Source organism: Anolis sagrei, chromosome 3, assembly GCF_037176765.1.
Source record: "Anolis sagrei isolate rAnoSag1 chromosome 3, rAnoSag1.mat, whole genome shotgun sequence".
NCBI lineage: Eukaryota > Metazoa > Chordata > Lepidosauria > Squamata > Dactyloidae > Anolis > Anolis sagrei.
Genome location: NC_090023.1, coordinates 108,604,145 through 108,621,638, shown reverse-complemented (window position 1 = coordinate 108,621,638; position 17,494 = coordinate 108,604,145). Strand labels below are relative to the sequence as shown.

General features: G+C 36.5%; 1 protein-coding gene across 1 annotated transcript in view; it reads left to right on the top strand.

The window, feature by feature from the left end:
• CUL4A (cullin 4A) overlaps window positions 1-17,494 on the top strand; it is a 40,692-nt gene that overhangs the window by 11,069 nt on the left and 12,129 nt on the right. The window contains exons 5-11 of the mRNA XM_067466849.1: window positions 3,433-3,506; window positions 4,365-4,527; window positions 4,901-4,990; window positions 7,182-7,264; window positions 8,457-8,524; window positions 10,307-10,425; window positions 13,128-13,320. Coding sequence (XP_067322950.1) covers window positions 3,433-3,506; window positions 4,365-4,527; window positions 4,901-4,990; window positions 7,182-7,264; window positions 8,457-8,524; window positions 10,307-10,425; window positions 13,128-13,320 — 790 coding nt within the window. The remainder of the gene's footprint in view (window positions 1-3,432; window positions 3,507-4,364; window positions 4,528-4,900; window positions 4,991-7,181; window positions 7,265-8,456; window positions 8,525-10,306; window positions 10,426-13,127; window positions 13,321-17,494) is intronic.

Genomic DNA, 17,494 nt, shown 5'->3' with positions numbered 1-17,494 from the left:
ACATTTAGTTCAGTTTCTCACTCATGGCTGCATCTACTCTGTAGAATTGATATTTATTTATATTTATTTATTTATTTACAGCTTTTATATTCCGCCCTTCTCACCCCGCAGGGGACTCAGGGCGAATTACAGTGTACACATATATGGCAAACATTCAATGCCAATTTTGACATACGACATATACAGACAGACAGAGGATATTTAACTTTTTTCTGGCCGCCAGGGGAGCTGTCGCTTTCATCGTCCATCTGCGACACTGATGAAGTACTTCCTCATTCCCCGCATGCTTTTGCTGAAGTCTTTATGGCCTCATAAATCAGTTAATTTAGCCTCTCCACACTTTAAGGTGGTACCTTATTTTCCTGCTTGACAGATGCAACTGTCTTTCGGGTTGCAAAGGTTGACAACGGGCTACACAATTGGTTGGAAACCCACTCCAACCCGGGCTGGCTTCGAACTCATGACTTTTTGGTCAGAGTGATCTTAATGCAGCTGACACTCAGCCAGCTGCACCACAATCCCAGTGCTAATACAGTTGGAGCCACATTAATTTCAATGCTTCAATACTTTGGAGGTTTTTAAACAGAGGCTAGATGGCAATCTGTCTTTGAATGCAATATTTCTGCTTCTTGGCAGGGGGTTGGACTGGATGGCCCATGAGGTCTCTTCCAACGCTATGATTCTATGAATCCTGGGAAATGTAGTTTTATAAGATCTTTAGCTTCCTCTGCCCAGGAGTGTTGATGCCTCACCAAACTATAACTCTTAGGAATTCCATAGCATTAAGCCATGGTGTTTAATCAGTGTTGAACTCCAAATTTTTTCAGTGTTTCAGTGTCTTACTTTTACTGTGAGCTAGATTCATAGTTATATTTAATCATGACCAATGCAACAAGTGTTGGTCTGGGACTCTTGTAAACTAGTGCCCATACCCATGTTCAGCATGGAAACTCACTGGGTTATCTTAAGCAAGTCATGTTCTCTCAGCCAATGAGGAAGACAGTGGTAAGTTTCTGAATATGATAGGGCAGTCATAAGTCAAAGCTGATCTCAAGGCACATAAGGGCAGCAGTAACTTGATTTTCATTTACTTCGGTTTAAGTCGGCTGTGTCCAATTTCCCATAACTGCAGCCAGTTTTCTAAACAGAGTTCTTGAGCTGTCACCTTACTTTACAAATAAGAGATTACATAACAGTGTGGTGTAGACTCCAGCAAGTTGGCTTCAGAACTCAGTTGCACATTATTGCAGCTCATTAACAACTAGCTATTTGCTGATAGGAAATGTGTGAAGTCTCCTTAAGGGTTTGAATTAAAGTTGTTTTTGTCCACTAAAAAAACCCAACTCAATTAAAGTTTTTTTCCTTCTCAAGCAGTATTGTTTTAATAAGATTGCCAAAAAGTACCGAGTTCAAATGTGACGTGTATGGTGTATGAACTCATTATTTTTGCGAAACCTTTGGTTCTGTTGTTATATACCTACTTTCTCAGAACAGAAGATGGGTATGTACAGGGAAAACAAATGTTTTCTGCTAGAACCTGGAGGAAAATGTGCTATATGGGGCAGAGAAGTAGGAAGGAAACCATATTGGGTATATATTTTCTTCTTGGCTCACAGAAGATTGAGCTGAATATTCATCCTGAACTGCAAAAGACAGTGATTATACTAGGAAAATTTTAATTTCTTTCCTTTGCTGACCAAAACACATAAACAAATCAACAAATCAAGACACAGTGTGTCATTTTTGTTTTTGATTAAAATAAATTTTGTGTCCTTCTGTTAGACATCCTGAATCTAAATACTTGGAAGAAAACACTATCAAAACAATCGGGACTTCCAAGTAAATAGGTATAATAGTATAGAATCTAGTAGATACTGCAAACGGCAGAGTCCAAGGGGACTCTGGGGTCTAATGTAGCAAGTCAGTATTTCCTTTCAGCCTCCTTTGCTTGTTGGTAACAGAAGATGATGGAGTGTGTGGCAAATAAGAATTCAATGGGAAAGAGCAGTCTGGGACAGTGTTATACAGAAGTCTTGCCATTGTGGTGCACAAAGAACAAACTTTTTCAGATTCCCATAATAGACCACAAATCTGAAGATGATTTGACAAATCCACTCTAATACAGAAAGATGGCAGAAAAGATGCTGATATCTGTAGTGAAATATTTATAAATTACAGTATAAGCATTTAATTAAGCAATGCATTGAGTATTTACACTATCTAAAAAAAATACTAAATAATTTACATTAGCAGATCAAGATTCCATAGAAGATGCAAAAGATTTAGAAAATGTAGTCATATATATAAGTCGTCATCCGTTACATTTACTGTAAAACAGCACAAAATTCAACAGCTGCTCAGCATCATTAGTCTAGGAAAACCTGGGTGAAGATAAATTTCTTAATAGGTTTCTTAAACCATGTCACAACTGTCTTGGTGATGTCATTTCGCAGAATAGATGCCACTGTAAGGAAAGCCTGCTTCTACTGATGCTTAAAAGCAAGAATGAAAGTAGTAACAAGCTGAAAAGGATATGATTCTTTATCATTGTTGGGTAATTATAGATATAGACTGTGGTACTTACTGTTTGAATTATAGGTAGCCAACAGAATACTCAAGAAAATTAAAACATCCCAATTCAATTTATTCATTTTGCAGTGCTTGATATTTCTTTTATTACACCTGTAAACAAAAATGCAGAGGTTTATTCAACACCAAAAATACATACCAATTGATATTCTTCGTAGTCCAACATTGTTTATTTTCAGAAAATGTATCTACTTGTAACTTGTAACGCATTTTCTATTTATATAGTTTTTATTGCTGCGATTCATGAATTTCTTCATAGAACCATTCAAATGAATGTTGTTTACATTAAAACTATAGTAAGAGCCTGCTATCAAGTTGCTGCCAGATGAAATTTGCCATATGTCCCCATACAACCAGTCTTTGGGGAGCTTTGTAACTTTAGAGATTTGTATTTGGGAAGGAGATGAAGGAACTTGGCCCTAAATTTAAGTCTCATATACTAGTAAACAGACCTCAAACTTGAATTAGTGATTAATAGACAGTCAGGGCAGGTGATTTTACAGTGATGTTATTTTTACCCAGCTTTCAGCAAACTCACAGCATCCAGACTCCACATTGTACACCAGCTGCAGCTTCCAGACAGAAATCAGAAAGCACAATATAAAGCACATTATCTAAGGTGCATTAAAAATATAAGGTTTCTAAAGAAGAGACAATTGCTATGATACCATGATACTTCTTGTTTTATTTAAAAGCGCAAATTACTTTGAGATGCATTCTGAATGAAGAATAATTATGAATATTGATAATGCATAGAAAATCAGGAAATGCATATTATCCATGTATAACATAAACAGAGTAAATAAAAAGGGAACTTATTCTGTTTCAAATTTTTGTTTGCAGATCATGATTAGAAGTATTTTTCTATTTTTGGATCGTACTTATGTCCTTCAGAATTCAATGCTACCTTCTATATGGTAGGTACAGTATCTGAATTTGTTTGCACCTATGCCAATTAGGAAGTAGCTCAGAGGGGCATTGCTGACGACAGATTAAAACGAAGTACAACCTTCAGTGTCTACAGTTTACACAGATTTATATTAGGGTTCAGTCATTGGTTATCTGCTTTTTAGTTTATGACCTCATCTTGAAACTACTGGGCAGGTATCAAAATGGAGGTCATTTCCTCCACTGGGATATGTGGCAGCTAGGCTGGAGCCTGAAGCATCACCTCAAATTTCTTGATATCCCACATTTTTGGGGAGTGGGATACAGCAGTCCCCAGAATGGATCCTATCCATATCTCCATAACATTTATGTTATGACAATGGTAAGAAAATAACTGTCAAATTAATTACTAAAGATTCATCTTTGTTTTTGTCTCCGTATCTTAACTATTATCTAATTAGCGTTCTTCCTTGTATTGCCCAATATTTTAAATATTGGGGACTGAAGTTTTTTTTTTACATGTCTGGGTAAGATGTTGAGCAGTCTATCAAGTCACTAGTGAAACTTGTGAAACTTGTGTGTTATGGAGTACACTTTAGCCCCTTTAGAGTACTCTCTACTACCCAGTAGTAAACACTTCAATGTTTTGGTCCCAAGCACAATTTCAATGAAAGTGTCTAAGGAACATGTAGTTACCGAAGTAACACACCCCCAAACCAGCAGACAGCTAAAGATAAAATTATAATTGAGTGAATTATTAACTAATGTGTGGAACACAAGCATAATGTAAGATATGTATCTAATGTTTATCAATATAATAAAGATGTTTACAGACGAAGCACCTTACTACTAAGTTGAACACTAACAAATCTTTTATGTTTTTACAGGGATATGGGGCTAGAACTTTTCAGATCCCATATTATTAGTGATAAACTAGTACAAACTAAAACTATTGATGGAATTTTATTGTTGATTGAACGAGAACGGAATGGTGAAGCTGTAGATAGAAGCTTATTACGAAGTCTGTTGAGTATGCTGTCTGATTTACAAGTAAGTATAATGCATTTTAGTTCACTTAATTGGCCCTTTTATTGAAATGTGGGCTAATAACTGGTTTAAAAAATAATTTAGAGAAAACAAACTAACTTGAGACTTCTTCTGGTTTCCTCTTTTTGGCTACACTCTATAAAGAAAAGGGGAAGTCCTTGAAGTGTATGTACATTATGAACAAGCCCAGTCATTGTAAACTTCAACTGACATTTGCTCTAATTAGGACTATTTCTTAAGACATAGATTTTTTCAGAATGAATGAAAGATGATAAACTAACATATTGAAGGAACCTATAGAAATCTATAGAAATTGCTTGATATCTGTTGCTGCTATGACTAGATAGTAATTTAATAAACTGTCTTCATTAAATAGGTTTACAAAGACTCATTTGAGCCAAGGTTTTTAGAAGATACAAACCGACTATATACTGCAGAAGGCCAAAGGTTGATGCAAGAAAGAGAGGTATGAATTTCTTTTGAGAAGTAATTTTAAGGAGCCTGATCTCTTTGTTACATAAAGTCTAAGTGAAGCTGCTATCCCTTGAGTCAGAATCACTTAAACATCTGTACACATGTGAAGTGTCTGCTGACAAGTTATTGTATTACAACTATAACTTTTATATATATGCTGGGAATATTTAAAAGATTTTTCATGATGTTTGGGTGATTCTGTCAGAAGGAAATCAGGTTGTATAAAAGTTATATAAACAACTAGAATAATTTTGTTTCCACATCATGTACAGTTTTCCATCTTTTCATCTCTCTGTCTACCAGTAAAACCTCTCTGGGTGCATCTTTACATGCCCTTTAACTCGTGGAAGAGCTGGATTAGCTCCATTGGTCACTATAGGAAGCATAGAGATTTTTTTGTGGCAGAAGCAACTTGAGAAACTGCAAGTTGCTTCTGGTGTGAGAGAACTGGCCATTTGTGAAGATGTTGCCCAGGGGATGCTTGGATATTTTACCATCCTATGGAAGGCTTCTCTCATGTCCCTGTATGAGAAGCTGGAGCTGACAGATGGGAGCTCACCCCACTTCCCAGATTAGAACCGCTGACCTTTAGGTCAGCAGTCCTCCTGGCACAAGAGTTTTAATGCATTGCATCACCAGGGGCGTCACCCTGATCTGGCAGTAACTTGGGCCAAGATGGCTTCAAACAGCCTGGACACGTGCTAACTGAAGTTGCTTGATAATTTGGAGTTTTCTCAAAGCTCCAGATTATCCAGCAACTTTGGTCCTATCTAATCAACTGTGCCTCTTCATATTTAGGAAACAACACTGTTGATTAGATGCCATCTCCAGGCACTGCCTTGGCCCCTCTAACTTTCCTCAGCAGTGCTCTCACCAAGCAGCAGATTGGAGGTAGACTTTCCTTGGCACCCAGAATGACACTATGCAGTGAACCAAGGAGATGGGAGTGGGGGGGGGGAGAGATTCCTCCACTTTCCCTTTCCCCATCTCCCTATTGTGCTGGATAACATCGTCTTTCCAGGCTTCGAGGAAAGTGTCAATTTTGGTGCCGGGGGGGGGGGGGCAAGGTTAGAGTGGCATTTGCGAATACTGAGTAACGGACATAAGAATGGAACAACTACATGATGGGACTGGACATTGTTTTAATGAGTATTTATTGAATTATATTTTATTACAGTGTTATGATTTTATTGATGTTAACGTTTTTATCTTGTAATTGTGTTTTTGGTGGCATTGTAAACTGCCTCAAGTCACTGGAAGGCTGAGAGGGACGGTATACAAATACAGTAAATTAATTAATTAATTAATTAATTGTGGGCCAGATTTTTTACCGTTTACCCATGCAGCCACTGTGCAGTGAGATGTAGTGTGGCTGCTATGTAGTTCCAGAGCCATCGTGGCAGTCAGCAGTGAAGTTGCCCCTGATACCAATCTGGAATAGCCCATTCCAAATCAACATTAGGATTACTAAGCCGTCAAACTGCACCCTCAGTTAAGAAAAGTATAATATGTATCAGTTCTCTTGAGTGTGGTTGAACTTGAAATGGATCTAATTATTGAAGAAATACAGAAAACAAAACATATTATTTTTGTTGGCATTACAAATGCCATCTAATCAGTGTTGTGAATAAGCAACACTGTAGGGATTTGTTAAGGGGTGGGATTCAGCTTGGGCAAACTTGTAGGGATTTGTTAAGGGGTGGGATTCAGCCCTGAAGATGAGGTTGTTTGGCCTGAATTTGCCTGGTGGATAATTCTGATTCTTTATTACAAAAAATGTTGACTCTGTCTTTAGCCTTATTGAAATGGAGAAGTGCTGTGGAATTCTGATGTAATTTGCTGTTTCTGTGTTTTGAGTCTGCTTGTTGCTGTCATTGGTACATGAACTACTAGTAACAAAACATTTATATTGTAACAATTTTACCTTTCCTTATATTGTTGATAGTCTTCCTGCGTTCAGTTGTGATTGGAAAATCTGTTAAGATTTAATGTAGATAATATGTTAATGACGAGAGTGATCAGGACCTATTATTTACATGCCTTCATAAGATAACAATGGTTGAGAACTTGGCACATGTGGTTTTACTATTTATAGTTCAGGCTCAAAAAGGGTATCTTTTTAATATGCTGCACCCCCTCCCCCTTTTTAAGAATTTCTATTCCAAATTTTTATTTTTTTACAGATACCAGAATATCTCCACCACGTTAACAAACGTTTGGAAGAAGAAGCAGATAGGGTAGTAACATATTTAGACCATAGCACACAGTGAGTACAAGGTTTTTGTTTCTCTAAAAAATTGGTTATGTAGAACATTGTAGAAATGTTAGTGATATATCAGAAAGCAACATTAGTGAAACCACTTTATAAATTCATATTTAAAAATGTGGTTTTTTAAAAAACATTCTTGTCTAGGTATAGGAGCATAAGTTACTGTCTGTCAGTTCATAGTATATGGAGAGAGATAACCATTTTCAGAGGTGTTGTGGCATAATGGTTTGAGTCTTGGATTAATACTTTGGGAGTCCAGGGCTCAATATCCCCACTTTGCCATGTAAACCTATTGAGGAAGTCACAAACTCTCAAAGCCACATCTAAGGCAGGCATCCTCAGAGGCTGTGAGGTCTATTGGAAACGAGGCAAGTGAGGTTTATATATCTGTGGAATGTCCAGAGTGGGACATTCTGAGGATGCCTGCCATAAATGTGGGTGAAATGCCAGGAGAGAATGCTCCTGGAACATGGGCATTCAGCCCAAAAAAACTCACAGCAACTCACAGTGATTCCGGCCATGAAAACCTTTGTAAACAAGAGTTCTTTGCCAATAAGTAAAACAGCAAAATATGGCCACCCCCAATCAAGGAAAATTGCTAGCTGTATTTGGATATTTTAAAGGTTAAAAACATTACTACTACATGGAAAAATAAGGATTTCCCCTTATATTCTGCTAGTATAGGCTCATACCCCCGGAATCACAGATATTCATTTGTTTCTCTTCAACTCATTTTTCTGATATAAGGACACATTATAACTGTTATAGAAAAACACAGTAAAATAGTTTGAGTGTTTGCTTGTGTAGAGGATCAGTGTACAATACTAAATCTGGTATCTATATCAATCTAAGTATTAAATACTTTAGAATCAAAACATAACAATAAAATGGCTTATTTAAGGTTGCTTATGTTTCTGGTTTGAATGGGTACAACCTCACTAAAATAAATAGTCACGATTCCATATTTTAATGGTTTGGTGGTTTTGTTAGTATTTTAGGCCTAATGTATCATTGCTCTGCATTTTTGGCTTAACATAGAAGTGATATATACCTATGAGTTGTATATATCTACCCAAAAGTATAGTGCCTTTCCCTCCCTTGGATATGTAACCAAGAGGATGCACACCTGCAAAAGAGTCTTTCTCCCAATGTACGGGCATCCATATGTTCTTTTTCTTGCCTTAAACAGGAAGCCACTAATTGCTTGTGTGGAAAGGCAGCTGTTGGGAGAACATTTAACAGCTATTTTGCAAAAAGGTACTTTTCTTTGTTTTTTTAGCTAGCAGCTGGTACTCTACTTGCCCTAACGGGTGGCTGAACACAAATTGCCACTTTTGCTTAGTGACAAAAAAGATTATGCATGAAATCGATACTGCTCATAAAACATGATGATTAATGAAAGCAGTAAACCTAGGAACTGTAAACACGTTGCCAGCAGTGTTGTTTCATATGCAATCTTGTGAAAACTACTACTGAAATTAACACAAATTTCTATTGTCCTGGAACAGAGAGAAGGTGTGTGTTCCTCAGGCTGTTTCTTTGGAACAACATTCCAATTTGTGGTTGATGCTTTACAGCATGGGTAGACAACCTGGTGTTCCCCAAATAATTTGAACTAGATTTTCTGTAAGCTCTCACAGCAATGGCAGTGGTCAGGGTTGCAGGAGTTGTAGTCCAAAACTTCTGGAGAAAAGTGGGTTGCCTATTCATGTTAGTTCAACAGTTGCACTTAGGCACTGCTTTGTGATGAATAGAAACCTTCCTGATTTTAAGGGAAAAAACTTCCCAACTGCTATATGATCATTTTCTTTAAAGCAGTGAGATCAGGAGGAAATTAAATGGCAATCTTTGTCAACCACATTCTAACATTATAAAAAATGTCAAGAAATTAAGCTGCTGCTTCATAAACATGTTTACTATTTTTCCATTGCTAATTTTTGTGTGTGAAACAACTGATATAATTAGAGTATTAAAAAAAGTAGCATCCCAGTAAAAATTCTGAAGTACCACTTCCAAAATCTAATGTCTGTATAGAACTGTAACTGTTTCTCCAATGCAATGTTCTAACTCTAAAGCCTAGGATTATTACACAGGACAGATTTTTGGTTGAAAGGATAGATATTTGTAATTTTAATCATAGGATGGACATAATTCTTATATGGATAGCAAAATGGAAAGAGCTAAGAAAAAACTGTTATGAAAGACATTAATTGTCAGAAAAACGGTGTTACATATTCATATTAAATAAATAAATAAATCTTTTTGATGCATAAAATCTGGACCAGGAGAATGATTTATAGGCTCATGAGGACAGAGGGAGCTGAGAGAAAGAGAGAAGGAAAACAGCATTAGTAGGCTAAGCCATTGCTATTCACAGTGGTGGTGAGCTGTCAGCTGCTGGTCCATGGCAGACTTCCAGGAAAGAAAGAAACAGTTATAGCCAATGGGAACAAATGATTGTTGCTCCCTGGCATATGGCAGGGGGTGGAAGGGAAGAGATTACTAATTCCACACATCAAATAGTCTGACCAGCACTGGGTTAAAGAGTCATAGCCAGATCCAGTTTATTTATTTCTTATTTATATTTCATTAAATATTTTCAATGTCTTGTGTAGGACAGTGATAGTTTAAAATTTTCCATATGTATAAGTTTTATTAATGAAAGGAGGACATGGGTGGATATGGAAGGAGTGCTCCACTTGGTTATTTTTCCTATCAAAATCCTTCATGTTGTTTGCAAAACAGCTGCTATTAAGGAAATGTGGGATATTTATTTATTTCATTCATTTCTACCTCGCCCTTCTCCCCACAAAGGGGACTCAGAACGGCCTGAGTATCAGTATCTTGGATTTTTCCCAGTAGTAGTCTAACATTTTAGGGGTTATTTGCATATCAATTCTTATTTAACTCCTTTCTTCATTTTTTTAAATTAATAGAACAAACATATGTATATCATCTGTGTGATACATGCATGCGCATAATCCTTTACACACAAAAAACCAAGTTTCTCCCAAACAAAATCAGTGTCACTTATTTTAGGACTTGATAATCTGCTTGATGAAAACAGAATAGCAGATCTGACCCAGATGTGCCAGCTTTTCAGCCGTGTAAAAGGTGGGCAACAGCTCCTACTACAGTACTGGAGTGAATACATCAAGGTATTTAAAATCTTCCATTATTTTGCTTTAGATACCAAATAAGTTTAAATTTGAACAAATCCATAATTGCAGAGCTCTTTGTAATATCAAATCCAAAAAGGCCAAGAAATGCTGAGCATGTATATACTCGAGTATAAGCCAACCCAAATATAAGCCGAGGCCCCTAATTTTATTACAAAAAACCAGGAAAATGTATTGACATGAGTATAAACCGAGGGTGGGAAATGCAGCAGCTACTGGTACATTTCAAAATAAAAATAGATACCAAAGAAATTACATTAGTTGAGGCATCAGTATGTTAAATGTGTTTGAATATTTACATAAAGCTGTAATTTAAGATAAGACTGTCCAACTCTGATTAAACCATTATTCTAACCTTCTTCAATGTAAATGTGTTCACGTATCCTTCCAATAATAATAGAGTAAAATAATAAATTAATAAAAATAATAATAATAGATTAAATAATGGAAGTGTAGTAATAACAGTAATAATAGAGTAAAATAATAACTGTAATAATAACAATAGTAGAGAAAAATAATACATGTAATAATAAATAGAGTAAAATAATAAAGGTAATAATAAATGTAATAACATAATAATAGAGTAAAATAATGTAAATGCAATACTAATAGAGTAAAATAATAAATGTAATAATAATAATAATAACAACAACAGAGTAAAATAATAAATAACCTTGAATTGAGTATAAGCTGAGGGGGACTTTTTCAGCCTAAAAAGGGGACTGAAAAACTTAATTTATACTCAAGTATATATGGTAATTTAAAAAAGGACAAAGAGTTTGAAACCTTAAGAAGTTGTATAGACTTATTGGATTATTTCAGATGATGTAACAGTCAGGTCTGTGACCAATGAAGACCCAAATGGTTTCATTATATCCACAATTTGGCCTTTTGTCTTGCTTTCAAGAAGAAAAATGCCAGGTCATAGGGATAACTCTGCTAGTGGAGCTGCTTCTTACTGTAACCCCCTGTGCAACCAAAAAATGTTCAGCTGAGAAACTGTCCAGAATTAGTTTTCAGGTGACACATAGAGCTTTTGGGAAGAGGGTATAAGTAATAAAATTTTATTGCAGTGGCGCTAGAGTATTAGCATTATAGGTTAGAGACGAAAATGGCTTTCCATTTTATAGGTGGAGAATATTTCTGGAGGGTGACCAGAAAGAAACCTGCTTTTCATGCCATGCAGTTCAGTATTTAAAATTAAATATAAAGAACTCTGTATATAAGTAATGGCGCTCCATTCAGTCATGCTGGCCACATGACCTTGGAAATGTCTACAGACAATGCTGGCTCTTCAGCTTAGAAATCGAGGTGAGCACCACCCCCCAGAGTTGGACATGACTAGACTTAATGTCAAGGGGAAACCTTTACCTTTATATAAATGGCAGTTCACACTAACAAATTAGTCTGAGGTGCAAGACTGGAAATTATTGTAATTGGTGGAGTATGTTGAGACAATATAATAAAAGCTATATTTGTGGGGGGGGGGGGGGTGGTTAAATTATTCTGCTCCCTCTAGTAGCAAACAGATATGGTAGTGCGCCTAGAAGGAAAGACAGAATGAGGCCACTATGGATGATTGGCATATCTGGGTGAATTCTGATATTAAAAATCTCTTAAAATGCCATAAATACTCTTACTCCCAATAGCCCAGCAAGAGTCCTTCACACTCAGTAGTCACAATGGAAAAAAAAAAGTGTGGAAATTGGGTGCATTGATTTAGGTCCTTATAGTTCATAGCATCCTGTTGTTGATCCTGGCTGGAACCCTAAACAGATACATAGTAAGATTTTCTTAAAGCTCCCACTGGTCATAGTTACTATGTTCTAGTAATTTAGGTTACATTTTTGCAATTGCTCCTTTTATGCATTTTTCTTCTCTAGAAACTGAACGGAACGTTTTGAACTGACAAGGATTTAGGCTCTAGGAGGCGAATTTTTTTAAAATGTCCGTTGCTGTAAAATCTGTTTAGAAATCATCCAAAGTGTGCCATTATTCTAATTTTTTACATACATATTTTCTATATTCACTGTGTTGTTTACAAGTGATGGTTGCATTTGGATGCAGTGCTAAACTTGAGTAAACTTGCCCTTTCCCCAAGTTCATAAGACTATACTTCTCTCTTTTTCAGATGTGGGAGAAGAGATAGGAAACTTCTGTTCTCTTTTAGAGTAACTACAGTTAAATACGTTGTTCAAACTTTAAACTATAATTAATGGAAACAAGCCCATAAATTATGAGATGGACTCTTTTAACTACATTAAGATTAAACACATTAAGATTTAAACCATTGTCTAGGATGACATTCTGCTTTTGGTTGAGCAGAAATCAAACTTTCCAATCTGTATCTCAGTCATGCTGACATGTGAAAGCAAACGGAGTTCCTTCTCAAAAAGTTCAACCATGGTTTAGCATTGCATCTGAAACACTCCTTTACATTTAATTAGAACCATTCAATAGAAAAGTATGTTTTGGTTTTCATAAATCTATTTAAATGTTCTTTTATCTTAAAATAAGGCACAGTTCATCATGTTTAATTGTTTCTAAAGTTTCAGTTGCATTAAAGCAACTGTGATGAACTGAATTTTATTATCAGTAAATCCTCCAAGGGTGGGGAACATTAAGAAATACGAGAGGTAAGTACTGCTGACATTTGATTATCAAAAGTGTTTGTTTTGCAGAACTTTGGGACAACAATAGTGGTAAATCCTGAAAAAGACAAGGATATGGTGCAAGAGCTGCTAGATTTTAAGGACAAAGTGGATCATATCATAGAAGTGTGTTTTCAGAAAAATGAGAAATGTATAAACTTGATGAAGGAATCTTTTGAAACATTTATCAACAAGAGACCAAATAAACCAGCAGAACTGATAGGTATCAATATTTTTCTGTAAACATATTATTTCTAAACCCCATAGTTATGGGTGTTAAGCTAAAATATATTGGAGTACGGCAATATAAAACCTGTTCCATCCTAAGTTTTGTTTCTCTGTGTGCTCTGATGTGGAGGTGAGCTGCATACTTAAGACGCATGTTTCTTCCTGCTCCTTGTGCATCTGTGCTTGCTTTTATTCTGACTGATTACAGTGTCGCTTGCCTAGAAAACCACATGGAAGAAACAGTGCTGTTATGATGTAATCCTATTCAAGGAAGCTGAAAAGAGGCAGAGGTGACTTAAGTTCTATTGCTTTTATTGGGGTTAATCACGTGGAAGAGAAAAAGGGAGACATCTGTTCCAATCACTACATATCTAGAGAAGATCATATCAATTGTCCCACTAAATGTATGTGTGTGAGATAGAGCAGGGGAGAGAGAAAGGTTCTTCTGTGTAATTTGACAAGAAGAGAATGTCATAAACAGTGGTAGATTTTTATTTACAGGTAAAGTTTGATAGAGAAGTTGGTGTTTGTGGGAAAATATATAAAACAACTCTTCTCAGGTCTCTGATGCAAGGACACATTACTTATGGTGGGTCTTATTCTGGACAGTCAGTTCACCATCCATTTCTATAGTAATAGTTTTACATGGTGACCACCTTGCCTTCACTCATTAATATAGTCATGTTGATGCAAAGCTTTGAAAATTATGGCTCATATCGTGATATTGTGGAAGAAACTGAGGTCAGGGGAAAGTAGGAAGTGGAAACATCTAATGATTTAATCCACCTTTCTTGTTCAGATCTTACTGTGTTGGATATTATTTTCAAAATTTGGACCCTGATTTTTCATGGTGTGCTTTATTTGATGGCATACATTTTGGGTGGCCGTTAAACCAATATAACATACCAAAATAATAACAAAGTCATTGAAAAATTTTGGGAAACCAAAAATAACAGATTTTATTTCTGAATGAATATACGGTATTTACTCAGGTATAAAGCACCATCGAGTGTAATGCACAGAGCAATTTTAAAGTGTGTATGGATTTGCCCTTGAATGTAATGCTCAACACAGGCATAGTATATCAGGGATAGCATATCAGAGAGGCAGGCAGCATGAATGAGACCATTTGGGAAGCCACATTACTCAATCAGGCCAAGCCTGGCAAAGTGGCCAGCCCCACAATGTTCCCAACTGGCCACATTCATGGGCCCTTCAAAACCAAGGGTAAGGTTTTGAAGGCCTTGTCAATTAAACCAGTTGTGAACCGCATAGGACTGAACTGGAGAGGGAGCAACAGAAGAGATCACGAGGCCCGCAGGTTCCGGGTATCTCCAGGCCTTTTCACACAGATGGGTTTACATGTCTGATTCTGCATGTCTGATTCTAATGCACCATCTAATTTAACTTGCACCTCAATTTTGGCAATGTAATTTAGCCCCCCCCCCTCCCCCCAAGGTGAGCATTAAACGTGAGTACGCAGGTGGGGAAAAGGCGAATATCCTTGGTGTCACCCTTCCCAAGATAGGATACCACAGGTCATTTCTCTGGTTGCCTTTGTTTCTGAAGTGACAAGAAAGGATGGGCTTCTTTTGGTCTATCCCATTTGGTATTCAAGTAGTTGTATTTTGGACTAGGTGGTATTTCAAAGAAGTCTTCCAAACCCAGTTTTTTAAAATGATAGATGATTTGGGGAGGATTGTCACAGCTTTGACAGCAGTGACCAGGTTATCTCTACCCTGAAGGGATTGCAGCTAGAATAGAATTTCATTTCATGAAAAGTACATTGGCCATGAAAACATTTTTATTTCTATGTTAGTGTTTACCAGTATTGTCAAACAGGAATATTGGGATGGGGAATCTTTGAATGCATAGGGCTAATACATAACTTAGGAGAAGTTTTGCATTTTAGCAATGGCTGGGGCAAAGCTAGATGTAAGCCTTGCTATATTCCTGACATTTTCCCAGCAAGCATTCCACTTGGTTTCATACAACAGCTGTCTTCACAGTCCATCCCAGTTTTGTACAGAGTATTAATAGTTTGAATACATTTAAATACCTTCCTATCTATGGTTATCACTGACAATAACAACAGTAACTATCTATATTGACTGATAGCTGACCAAAGAGAAAAGTTTCAAAAGTTGTATTCAGCTCTCAGATCTTCCTCTAAATGAGGGCTTCTTAAACCTTTTCCATTTGTGACATCTTTTGAACTGAGAAATTTTATGTGACCCCAGGTATATAGGTATATAATAAAACAGGTATAAAATCAAATATTTACTTATAATAAGTCAGCATTTGCAAGGCTTGCTAAACAAGATGATTTTCCTTATTGTGGAGTACAGCTGAAGCATTTTCTGCAGTCAAGTGTAAACACTGCATGTTGTTGCTAACAGATTTGTGTAAATGTCTAAAACAAGCACTAGGTGACATTCCTAAACCCTTTACTGTTGCCATTTTTTTCTTGACCCCACATATAGAGTATGTGATGTGATGACGTCAACCATTGTTGCTTAGCACTTTAGTTCGTGATTGAAGAAGCCCAATGACTCACAGGCTTGACTGTGTTTTAGACATTTTAAACTTAATTTTATCAATTCATGTTTCTCATTGTTTGTATTCAGTTAATTTATGTATTGTTCTGGTGCTATGTAATTTTATTCTTCTGTGTAGCACCTTGAATGCTTTTGTGAGCCCCCCCCCCCCCCCGAGTTCCTTCGGGGAGATGGGCCGGGGTATAAATAAATTATTGTTATTGTTATTCTTGTTGTTGAGCTAAAGGGAACCCATTTGAGGTCAGGACCCACAGTTTATGAAGCAGTACTCTTGAGGGAATGCTGCTCCATTTAGAAGTGGTTGAATACTTTCTGTCTGATTAGATAAATCATCCACCAACTGTTTGTCTACTTTGACAGGAATGAGCTTCAGTTTACTGGTCCCCGTCTTATGTGTGACTGATCCCAGACACCAGTTCAACACTGCCTCTCTTGAATAGGGTTTAAAAAGTAAGATACAGTTGGTTGCTGACAGACACTGATGTTGCGGAAGTCCCAATCTAGATGAGACGTGATTGGAGCCCAATCCTACCTATCAACTCCTTTAAGATAGCCTACAGGGGGGAAACCCAATCAGATTAGGAACAATTTGTTCTTTAACCATATTCTACAATTAAATCCTCCACTAACTTGGCAGGTTGGTGTTAGCTTGTTTATTAACTGCCACAAAGCCATGATATAACATAATTGCCCTTCCCCATGCATTCAGGGATTTTGTATAATTTATGAAAATTCAATTAATATATTTAACATTGTTTCCCTGTGTCACAAAACATTGGGTTTGTTTTTAACTTGTATGGTGGCCATCTCAAACCTCAAGCAAAGAAAGGCACTGACCACATCAGTTTGTGAGCTCTGTATTTCTTACTTGTTAAAATTCCCTTTTCATCCCTCTCTTATATAAAAGACTTTTTGTTTGGTTCTAGTCAAAGGGGGTGGCTTTTATTTACGTCTTCAGTTTAGATTCATGGTTTAATCTTGGTTTTGGCTGCCAAGCCAGACACTTTGGAATGCTTTAAGCTTAAAGATATCATAGCTGGTGTTCAAAGAAGGAAGGGAGGAGAAAAACATGTGTTTAATTAATGCATCACGTTAATTAGCATAATTTCTCAAACATTTCTTCATACATTGTGCTTTAACATATTAATTTCAAGGCATAAAAAAGAAAACTACAATATTTTTCAAACGTATAATACTACTGAAGAATACTAACTATTGAACTGTAATTTCACCACATATTGTCCCCTTCATCAAGCACTTTTCCTTTTCACATCTGTTCCTTTTTCTTTGGCTGCTACTTAATTGCTATCTATTGCTGTACTTAACCTGGCAATGATTTTTTAAACAGTTACTTCACATTGAAAAGCCTGGCTTTGCTCTCAGTTCAGCTGCTTGTATAATTTTGCTGTCCTTTGCCTCCCTAATGGCTATCTGATTGTTCCCAAATATATTTCCAGCTTCTTTTGTTTATTTACAAACATGCACATGTCATATGTGGCTTTGTTTTTAGCTGTTTGAACTCTTCTTTCTATCTACACTTCAGATTTCTTCATTATCATCTCTCAAATATTTCTGGACATTTAACCTCTTTAATATTTGTTATGCTTTCAT